Source organism: Artibeus jamaicensis, unplaced genomic scaffold, assembly GCF_021234435.1.
Source record: "Artibeus jamaicensis isolate MK-2021 breed Jamaican fruit bat unplaced genomic scaffold, CSHL_Jam_final contig_233, whole genome shotgun sequence".
Lineage (NCBI taxonomy): Eukaryota > Metazoa > Chordata > Mammalia > Chiroptera > Phyllostomidae > Artibeus > Artibeus jamaicensis.
Window position 1 is genome coordinate 23,670,849 of NW_026521486.1, and position 11,910 is coordinate 23,682,758.

General features: G+C 34.7%; 1 protein-coding gene across 6 annotated transcripts; it reads right to left on the minus strand.

The window, feature by feature from the left end:
* Positions 1 to 466: 466 nt before the first annotated feature.
* Positions 467 to 10,034, minus strand: LOC119065733 (NKG2-D type II integral membrane protein-like). Of its 6 annotated transcripts, none has more exons than XM_037167872.2 (7): positions 9,786 to 10,034; positions 5,599 to 5,706; positions 4,294 to 4,386; positions 4,036 to 4,110; positions 3,256 to 3,407; positions 2,837 to 2,940; positions 467 to 888 (listed from the first exon to the last, which is right to left on the minus strand). In XM_037167872.2, the coding sequence occupies exons 2-7, from the start codon at positions 5,702 to 5,704 to the stop codon at positions 771 to 773; spliced, it is 648 nt and encodes a 215-aa protein (XP_037023767.2). In that variant the 5' UTR covers positions 5,705 to 5,706; positions 9,786 to 10,034; the 3' UTR covers positions 467 to 770. The 6 variants fall into 6 exon arrangements, with proteins under 6 accessions (XP_037023767.2, XP_037023768.2, XP_037023772.2 ...); XM_037167873.2 differs by having other exon boundaries at positions 4,036 to 4,071; positions 9,786 to 10,033; XM_037167877.2 differs by lacking the exon at positions 9,786 to 10,034 and adding an exon at positions 4,579 to 4,613 and having other exon boundaries at positions 5,599 to 5,688.
* Positions 10,035 to 11,910: the final 1,876 nt, after the last annotated feature.

The window sequence follows — 11,910 nt, forward strand, 5'->3', positions numbered from 1 at the left end:
TACAGGATCCTTTTTTTTACTTTATTTAAGAAAAAATTATTTACCTAAAAATGTGTACCTTTAAAACACTAAATCTCACATAAGATTTTGTAGTAAATAAGCCATCAATTAAATTTAAACATAATAAGCAAGCAGGACTCAAATATATGACTAGTAGTTAATGACATGACATAAAAAGTGTAAAGAGAAGAAAATTAAGGAAACATAAGAAGCAAAATATTTCATACATCTCTAATGATTGCAGTTTAAACTTAATTGATGGAAGAAATGGATAAATTCCTGTAAATGTACAATTTTCCAAACTGAATCAAGAAGAAACATATCATCTGAACAGACTGAAGACAACTAATGAAACTGGAGCAGTACCTAGAAAATGTCTAATGATTCATGTTTTAAGTCCACCAAATGCTTCAAAGCTTTAAATAAAGTCGAGTCACTATATGGGACTCTACACGGAACACAAGTCTGGAGTCTTTTCTCTGTTTTATTAGAATAACATATGACCCACAGGAGGCAGAGAATATATGTGACCTGGAGAGAATGAGCTTCTTCACAAATATGGAAAATGTGAGTTTGGAAATCGTGGGCTAAGCCCTTGGAAACAAAGGGCTTAGCCTTTGTTCGCAGCTGATCAGGGTTTGTGGCATGTCAGGTGAGAAAAATAAGTCAATATTGGTGAAATTTTCTTCTGGATGTTTTCTTCATGGTGAACACTCAGAGAATGGCCTTTTTGCCTTTGAATCCTTTATATTTTATAAGCAATAAAGTCTTCACACAATCCTCTGCATGCAGATGTATGTGTTTGGAGTCAAACAGTCTTCTGTGTAACCTTTAAAATTGGAGCCGTAAACCGCACAGGTTCCATTCTCCATTTCAACCAAGGTTAGTCTAGATTAGAGAGAAGGACAAATTACCCTTATGACTTCATTAATGCAGAAGGATCAAAGATGAACAATATTTATTTAAATATAGGCAATGAAATAATATTATCTCAGAAGATATAAGGACTATGCTTGGACTTTCTTAATTTATAAATTAGCAAAACATGGCTAACTGAGATAGTAAAAGTAAAAATGCATTTTATTATAAATCATGTGCTACCTGTGCTGGACTTGGAGGTGAACAGGAATTTCCTGTTCACCTCCAAGTCCAGCAACAAGGCCAACTGCCACTAGTGCCCATCCTGGAGCCACTTAGCAAGAGTTACAGGTTATGCTGAGGCTAGATGCTGTTTGTTTTAGAGATTTTTGCAAAGTCCCAGAGAGATTTTAGATAAGTCAGAAGCACGAGCCAAGACAGGCCACTCATATGGAAAAGCCACTGGAAATAGCTTTGGTGGGTACGTGAGTTTGTTGGAGAGGAGTCTCAGGGAATCACTAGGGCAGGGCAAACAATGTGATCCAGGTTGATGGAGATTCAGACATGGTGCCTAGCTGCTGGCTTTGTTCAGAGAACAACTCAGCATTAAGGAAACAAAGACCTCTGCCAGCACTTCTGTCTGGGAGAAAGCTGTCCCCTTTCTCCCAGTGCTGGACATTTCAGTTCCTCCCTGTATTTCTCTGGTGCCTTTCAAGCTTCTGCTCCAGCACTGGTACTCAGAGGGAGTGAGTCAGAATAACTTCATGGATGGACCCTTTAAGAGGAAAGACTGGTAATCATGCAACCCTCTGTTTCAACCACAAGCTCCACTGGTTTTTACAGCCAGAAGTTTTGTGGACTTCTCTTTCTGGCATGGGAAACTTGGATCAGAGAATCCTCATGTGGGGCAGGGACCCCTAGCTCCTCAGTGGGGGGACCTCCACTATTGAGATATCTCTCCAGTGTTTGTCTGACACTCGAAGTGTGGGATCAGCCCATTCTGTGTTTTACCCCTCTTACGGCCTGGATGTGGCTTCTTCTTTAAATCTTTAGTCATAAGACTTCCATTCAGACAGATTTTAGTGGTTCTAAATAATGGTTGCTTTATAGTTTAATTGTAATTTTGATTTGGTTATTGGAGCATATGAGTTCCATGTTTTACTCTGCCACCATCTTGACCAGAAGACTTCTGAAGTAGCTTTATTTTTAATAATCTAAAACTGGGAACTAACCAAATATCCATCAATATATCAAATAATAAACATACTGAGCAACACCTATAAATGGAAAAGCTCTCAGGCATAAAAAGAAATAAACTCTTTAAACATGCTATGAGGTGGCTAATCTCAAAAATATATCCTGAGTAAAAAAGCCAAACATAAAAACAGTATATACTGCAGAACTCCATTTATATTATTCTGTAATTACAAATGAATCTACAGTGACAGAAAGCAGGTTAGTGTCCTGCAGACAGGAAGAGGAAGGTAGAAGGACATAAAGAAGGTCTTATAAAGGTGCAAAAAGAACATTTTGTAGGTGATAAATATGTTAATTATCCTGATGGTATTAATGGTTTTATTTGATGAATCCATTTGTCAAAATTTATCACAATTGTACACTTTAAAAATGTGCACTTTATTGGATGCCAATTATATCTCGACAACTCTGGTAATAACTTCATAAAAGAATGGATGTGACACTTCTCTGCTTTAGACCCCTCATCAGTCCCATAAGTGAGGTATTAGACCAGCCTTGCACAGTACTTAGCACATAGCAGCCAACTAATGGAACTCAGTATTATGGGTACGTGCTGCTCTGCTCCACACAGTACTGAATCTAGCCCCTCAGAGTTTTTGGCTGACTCTGTTATCATGTGGGGATGTCCTGGTATTGTGTGAAGGAAACTGTGATAGTTTCATGATCACAGCAATAGCTTAGAGACAGATCCACAAGGAGACACCTCTTGGTAGAGACTTACTGACTGGGAGAGAGAATGGAGCCATCTTCCCACTGCCAGGATCCATCTGCTGGATTTTGTACAAGTCCCATCCAATGATAGGACTTCACCAGTTTAAGGAAGTCCTGTTTGAAATCACAAATAAAGTCAGTTCTCAGAATTTCACTGAAGAGAAAACCATAATCATTTAATTATTTCCCCAGAACTTTGCAAAATGCATTCTGTCCTCTGGCATAATTCCAATTTAAACAACATACATATAGTCCCTGAAATTTTTGTCTTTTCTTATTTTTACTGCTTTGTTGTTTTTAATGCAAAAAGATTTGGGGTTCATATATCTAATCCTGGTGCCTCTATGTGATATTTCAGGTTCATGTTCCAGAGAATTTCTAAATATGTTAGGACTACATATAGGAAGATGAATTAAAACAATACTTAACCTGTTCTTCTTTGCTATATATCTTCAGGAGACTGGAATTTTGGGACATACAAGAAGCTTGGCTCTGAAGCCAGCTTTTTCCCTCACTAAAAAATTGGTAGCAGTTGTTTCTATGACATATCCAGTTTTGAGGACATGGGCCACAGTAAGTTTCTGGAAATGGACAATATATTATTAATTCTCCACATGTCTGAGTATTAAGTAGATTTTTTATAGACAGGTTATATAACTTTTTAAATCTAACTTTAAGATTCCAAATATTAAAACATTATGGTCCTACCCAATGACCTAACTCTACTTATTTATAGACAGATAGATTGATAAATATGCCAATTAACTCTTCTCTACTTTTTACAAATATTCTCTTATTGTAAAAAATATCATAAAAATTTAAAAAACCTATAGTGAATTGTGAATAAGAATTGTCTTTCTATACACTTTATTTTTTTATTAAATGTATTAATGAGGTGACATTGGTTAATAAATTATAAAGTTTTCAAATGTACCTTTCTATGATATATGATCTATCTACGTACTTTCTTGGTATCAAGCATTGATACATGCTTAAACCCCATATACACAGATACATGCAATTTGTGCTTCGAGGTGTAGGGCATAGCATGAGTAGAAGAGATTAACCAAGGAACATACATGTGTATATGCATTGACCTTGGACACAGAGAGTGATTCGTGGGGGAGGGCTGATGGAAGGGGAAAAGTGGGAAGATGGTGGGAATTAAAAATATGAAAATAATTATAATATCTGAAAACTTTCTCTTACCATTCAAAGAAATTGGAGCTGCTTGATTGAATAATGCTATTAAAGTAATCATAATCATTAGAAGGTTTTGTGTAGCTGTAACATAGTCCAAACACAAATAAAAATAATTAACAAGTTTCTAGACTAGTAGCTAAAATATAAGAAAACATTATATTTTCCTTGATATTGCTAGTTAATGCTGTGTGCTTCTCAATGTTAATTAAAGTAATATATCACGATTGTTGGATCAACAGTGCGATCCACTCTGTTATCACTCACAGTTTATGATTATGGCACTGCATATGGTCACCATCACAATGAAATGGATTCCCATAGCTAGAGCAATGGACCGGGCAAGAAAAAATGGAGATGCTGTCAAAGAAAAAAGTGAAAGAGATGAGAGAAAGATTGAAGGGTTCTGGAATTTTTATGTTTAATATAAATGTTAGAGCAATTTTTATGTGGAGGTGATAACAGTGCTTTTTCCTCAATTATTTTTTTCAGAACAGTTAAAATAAGTCCACTGTAAATGATTTAAAGTAAGACTATAAAATGTAATATTACCTCCTATTCCTCTTTACAAGTTCCCCAGTTCACCCCTAGAATAAATCATAGTTATCATTTTTAAAATTCCCATAAAGATAAAATAATAAGTACAAACAGTTCCTCTTAAATTGCCTCTTGAAAACATATTTAAGAGACTATAAAATATTCTATCATATTTTTACTTAAGAAATATACTAGTGAGTTTTCTTTTCATGACTTGTAAAGTTGCCAAATTTTTATAAATAGCTGCTTGAATTGTGCTTCATTGCTATATGGACAAAATATTATTATCAACAGACTTTCAATTTTTCCTAATGCATATTTAAATTGTTTCTTTGTTTTTGCTATTAATATAATAATATAAATAACATTTTATACACACCTATGCATATTTTTTAGTACCTTTCTAGGACAAATTCCCAAAAGGGTAAATACTGAGTCAAAGGGCATTTGCTTTTTAAATTTTTGTAATGATTGAAAATTTCAGTCCACTGAAAGTAATGAAATTTACCGCTGACACGTTGTGTTAACTCTTGAGACAATTTGATGATTATTTATTTTTTCACATATAATCAAAACTTATAGGTGACAGTAGCCTGTAGTTTTCCTTTTTGTGTAATCTTTTTCAGGCTTCATCTTCGATCATATTTTTCCAGACAGCGTATCCTCACCACTGCGCAGTGGCCCTTCTGTGAATCGCAGTCAAGTCACTGCCGCCGTGCTGTTCAAAGACACACCACTCACGGGTGTTGTGTATTTCTCTTCTCTTCTGTCCACTCGCCCCTCCTGACGGCTGGCTGTTCAGTGAGCCCTTAGAAACTGCAGTCTCGGTTGTCATTGCTGTGATTATCTTACCTCTTTTAGGGTGTGAAAAGCTCATCCATTCAACACTTTCTTCTCACTTTGCACATATTACAAGTGACATCAAACTTAATCTCACTTCTGCCTCTCTCATGACGGCAAAATTAGACTGAATGTTTATCCCTGATGAGCTCATAGTTTTCGATTTCACCTGAAGATGGCGAACGTAGTACTTACGGTTTTCCCCAGATGTGTTTGTGATCAATGTAGGTCTTTTCTTTTGTCCTGGTATAGAAGTAGCATGATTTCTGAGTTTAAATTTATAATTGTGTGATTCACTCATTTCTGGAGAAACACAAATCAGGCCAGTATGAGTCATGACTGTTCTGCTTCTGTGATCATTCAGTTTTAAAGTTTAACTTGTCATTTCTACCCTTTTTCTCTTAAAGTATATCATCAAGTTAATTTTGTTTTATATTATTTCATTACTATAGTTTTTTCACTTTATAGTTTAAATAAAATTATACTTATTGTGTAACAAAATATCTTAGCAATATCTTATGCACTATTAGCATAAGTTCATCATAACCATGAATTAAATCTAACATTAAAATAAAAACTGTGTAGAGAAAAGATAGGGTCTTAGGGAATTAAAGATGTGTTTAATTTACAGAGCCACATTTACTACCTTAATAACTTTACAAACTGAACAAAAATTTAAAAAGAGAAAGGGAACAAAAGAAGGAGAAAATAAGTCAATACACTGCAGTATGGCTACTCTTAAAAGTGAAATAAAATACTATGCACTTAGTATCAACAACATCATTCACATAGTAAACACTTAGTAAAGGCTAGTGTGTCTAATTTTCTTCATAGTGAAGGACACACAAAAATAAAATAGTATAGTCTAAAACTTGAGGGTAAAGACAAAGAATCTTTCATCTGAACAAAACAAGTAAAAAAATAATTTTGCTCTCTTCTTGAAACAGTAAAAAGTATTAAATATGTAAAAGCTTTTTATAACTGAAATGTTAATCTTAATTACCTTTGAGATATAAAGTTAAACTAAAGCTGTGTGTGTATTATATAATGTTATAATATATAATGTATGTATGATGTAAATATTATGTTATGAATAAAGAAATTGAATTTTAGAAGTGGCCGATATGGCATTACTTTTTTAAAATGATGCCACCACCAATTTATAATACTTTTAGTATTATACTTTGTTTAAGAAACCATTTAAAATATATGTCATTTTATTTGAGTATCATAGAAATCCACTAAGATAAATATCACATGTTTTATAACTTTAGTTCACATAAAAATAAAACCTTAGGTACTACTTAGATGCTGTATTACCCCGGATATCAAAACTAGAGACAGGTAAAAGTTTCACTAATTCAGTTCTTCTAACTCCCAATTCCGATGCTGTCACTGTTTCAGACTGCTTCGAATTGGGAGTGTTTACTGTAGGTAGTTAAGAAAGTCAAGGAAGAATAAGCTTTCAAGTTTTCAAAGACTTGATTTAAATATAACATTAACATAACATGACATGAATATAAAATGAATGTAAGTCGATCTGAACAAATCACTTTTTTGATATGCTAGCATCAAATTCTGGATATGTAGAAATTATACATAGGCCAGATAGTCAACTTCCACCAAGATGGAGGCATAGGTGGAGATGCAGTGCTTTCTCACACAACCAAGTTTAGAGACAACAAAATATTAGCAACAGAAAACATAGTCAGAACACAGAAAATTGAACTTTTCGGAAGTCCGATAACAACGAATTCTTCAGCCTGACTGGTAAAAGGGGTGAAACCAGCAGCTGGCAGAGAGGGGTTGCACAAGAAAACTCGGTCAGACAGACTCAGGCCCACGGATCCCAGGTGTGGAGTTGCAAAGGGTGGACCCAGTGAGCGACCCAGTGAGCAACCGGCGTACCCAGCGAGGGGCGGCAGGTTGACTGTGGTGGCGCATTCCTGTGCAGATAGACCTGCAAGGGAGTGGGCAGTGAGACGGGACAAGCGGGTCCCAGCGACGGGAGGCAGCAGAGACAGTCACCATTTCCTGGCTCTGACCCCGCCCCCACATACAGTGTCATAACCCAGCAACCCCGCCCTGGAGGCCCTGCCCCACCCCTAAGGCTCTGCTCCTCATACTTAATAGGCATGAACAGACCAAAAATGTCTCAAGAAGATCTCAAAGCCCCAGAGCCCATAAACCTAAGTGACAAAGAAATAGCAAAACTTTCAGATGCACAGTTCAAAACACTGGTGATCAGGATGCTCACAAAACTGGTTGATTTTAGTCACAAATTAGAGGAACATATGAAGGCTAAACTAATTGAAATGAATGGAAATGCACAGGAAACCAATAGTAATGGAAAGGAGATTGGGACTCAAATCAAAGGAGTGGACCAGAAGGAGGATAAAAATGGCCAACCAGAAAAGGACAAAGAAACAAGAATTCAAAAAAATTAGGAGAGGCTTAGGAACCTCCAGGACATCTTTAAACGCTCCAATATCTAAATTATAGGGGTACCAGAAGGAGAAGAGGAACAGCCACCAGTGGAAAACTTATTTGAACAAATAATAAAGGAGAATTTCCCCAATCTGGCAAAGGAAATAGACTTCCAGGAAACCCAGGAAGCTCAGAGAGTCCCAAAGAAGTTGGACCCAAGAAGAAACACACCAAGGCACATCATAATTATATTAGCCAAGATTAAAATGAAGGAGAGAATCTTAGAAGCAGCAAGAGATAAGCAGACAGTCACCTACAAAGGAGTTCCCATCAGACTGTCAGCTGATTTCTCAAAAGAGACCTTACAGGCAAGAAGGGGCTGGGAAGAGGTATTCCAAGTCATGAAATCCAAAGACCTACAACCAAGATTGCTCTATCCAGCAAAACTTTCATTTAGAATGGAAGGGCAGATAAAGTGCTTCTCAGATAAGATCAAATTCAAGGAGTTCATCATCACCAAGTCCTTATTATATGAAATGTTCAAGGGACTTACCTAAGAAAAAGAAGATAAAAAAGATGAACAGTGAAAGGACAGCAAATGCACAGTTATTAACAACCACATCTAAAACAAAAGCAAGCTAAAAGGACAGCTAGATCAGGAGCAGAACCATAGAAATGAAGATCTCATGGAGGGTTAGCAACAGGGGAGTGGGAAAAGGAGAAGGGGGAGAAGGTACAGAAAATAAGTAGCATAGACGGTAGGTAGAAAATAGATAGGGGGGACAAGAATAGTATAGGAAATATAGAATCTGGAGAACTTGAGACACATGGTCATAAACTAAAGGGAGGTAATGGTAGGGGTGGGGGGTGCAGGGTGGAGGGGAATGAAGAGGGGGAATAGAACAACTGTAATGGCATAATTAATAAAATAAAAATTAAAAAAAAGAAATTATACATAGGCCAAAGTACATATTTACGTGGAAAGAACATACACATGTTGTGATGAGCCCACCAATCTCGGACCAACCCCATCATATAATTAATTATTCTCATCTACCACAGAAATTAATCCAAATTATTTGTTACTGAATAAAGTAAATCACTTATTATTTTTCTATTGGAAAATGAGAATACAGAGAAATTTCCTCCTTGAATATATTTAAAAATGAATGAATGAAAATGAGAAAATACAAAGCCAGGTAAATAATTTCTTAAATTTATCTTGGTTACAAAATGGTAAAAATATATAATGAGTTTTAAAATTTGCCTACATTAAGATAATTAATAGAAACACACTTTTCATCACTGATATTGAGTGACAACACTCATAGGTTTCTATTTATACTTGTTTATTTAATTTAGTGATAATTGCTTTCAGCATATCATTTACAAAGGTAATCTTAAATTGGTTTGTATAGTAACATTTTACACTGTCTAGAAGAGCTCTCGGAAAATACAACTATTTTATAGATATATATAGTGTTTAGATTATAAAATAAAATGTTTCATGTTAAAATGTAATAGTTGAAAGCAAGAGATATAATTTATTTTATTTTGTAATTAAAGTTGTGCTTTACATAAACTAAGTACCTTGCACAAAAGCACAAAATTCTCTCATAAAAATGAGAATTCAAATTGAAATTCAATTTTTTTCCAAAATGTAAAGATTCATTCTTGTAGTTTTGTTTAGAGACAAGACTTCATCTTATAGAAACACCATAACTTTTGATTCTTTAATGTTTATCCTAATTATCTTTCACTGAATTAAGAAATAGTATGCTTCATAAGTAATAAGCATCCCTTGCCTTCAGTAATTCTATTTAAACACTCAAGAAACAATTAAGATTACTTTGTTACATAAATATTTTCAGAAGTTTTCTTGAGGTTGAAATCTCAAGAATCCCTCATTTCTTGAATAATAGTTCTTAAAAACATTTAAACACAGAGACACACACCTGGTCAGAGAAGAAACGTCCTGCTTCCTGTGAAAAATTTAGGCATGTCTTGAGCTCCCAATTTAGAACTGAGCCAAGAGATGCCCAATCAATTTTGATACCCGAGATAAATATGAGAAACGTTATTTTAATCTCATTTTCCTGTTAAAAAAAAAACAGCACAAGCCACAGTACTTCCTTCTGCCCCTTCACTACACAGGCATTTTACTAAGTGGAGAAATAAATTTAATGACTTCAAAGTGATGAATAGATTGGTAAAAAGTGTACCTGAGTTTTGAAAAACAAATGGTAAAATTACATAATCTTTTTCTGAACCAAAAGTAAAAAAGTTTAGCATAACTCCAGCCCCATTCTTACTGGCTGACATTGAGACCCTGCCTGGTGATTGGTGGTTGTCTTTGTGATTTACTAGGTGGGTGCTCAGTGTATTAAGGGCTGGAGACATTCAATACTTTTATTATATAAAAGATTTTTATGTGTCCTACAGGCACATCCTGGCAAGAACCTGTAAGACAATGGTTTAGAAGGGCACTATGCAGGTCAATACAACAGAACAGTTCAAAGGGATTGTTGCTTACAGAGGTGTTGCATGAACAATTTGATTAGCAATAAATGAGTAATTTAAGAAGGGTTAAAAGTACTGTTCGAAAAAAAGAAGAAATTAAATAAACATGTTAATCATCCTGTATACATGCTATTATAAGTTTGAGTGGCACTATGTATGCTGTAATATGTAGGTTGAAACTATAGAGGAGTATTTTTATGTTTATGAACATAGATATGTACACACACAAACATAAAAATATATGTATGACATTATATGTATTTATATATAATCTTTAATTATGAAATATGAGTGTTCTAAAAAATTCTATGATAAATCATCATATGCTTAGCTTCAATAATGATAAAGTTTTGCTAGTAATATTTCTCTTTTGATATATGTGGATGTCTCAGATAAATCTCTGCTTTTAAATAGGGTCCTTTTCTCCTCTTTTTTTGTGAATATCACTTAATACACTACTCCCCCTTTATTATTCAAAACCATACCACAATATTTTATGTCAAAATAACAACATAATTAACTAGTGTCTTAATGTTCTGATATCTAGCTACTCACAATTTCTGTTACATTAAAAAATGATAAGGAAGCTGTCACAGCCAAGGAGCTTAAAGACACAGAATGACTAAATGTAATGGATAGGAGGATGGATAGAAAAAGGACATTAGGTGAATATTAGGAAGGTCTGAATGGAACTCATTCTTTGTTTAGCAATAGTATATCAAGACCAGTTCACCCTCTGACAAATGTACCACTTACATAACTGCTGTTACATAACTGTTAGCAATAAGGGAAACTGGACGTACAGGGCATGTGCAAACTCTGTGCCACCATTATAATTTATTGCAAATTTTAAAATATTCAGAAATGAAACATTTACTTACAAAATAGGTAGTCGGAGCTTCTTTTGAATGTTACTATGAAAATCAAGATAATAAATACACATAGCAAAAAGAAAACTCTAGAAGGAAATAGCTAAAAAAGCAGAATTACTCATATTATTTTTTAAAGATTTCATTTATTTCTTATTAGAGAGAGGGAAAAGGAGGGAGAAAGAGAGGGAGAGAAGCATTAATGTGTGGTTGTCTTTTATGCATCCCTCACTGGGGACCTGGCCCACAATGCAGGCACATGCCCCACTGGGAATCAACCTGGCAACTGTTTAGTTCCTAGGCCAGTGCTCAATCCACTGAGCCACACTAGCTGGGGCAGAATTACTCATAACAACTGTCACTAAATATGTGCACATGAAAACAAATTTAAATCAGTAAATCCTCACTTTATTTAATCAACAAGGTAATTTTGAGCAATAATCTTTAGCTAATAAAACAAATAGACACTTTATTTACTATGCATGATATGTGTGAGATAAGATTAACACAGGCTGCTTCTGCAGCTAAACTAATTTTGATGAAATCAGTAGGTTTTTTTAATTCTTGCATATGGATAACACGAGCCAAATAGTATTCACAGGGGAGATATAATGAATTTTCAAAAAATAAATTATTATAACATACAAAATCTTCTAGATGGTAGGAAGAAGAGGAATAATTTCTATTTCTT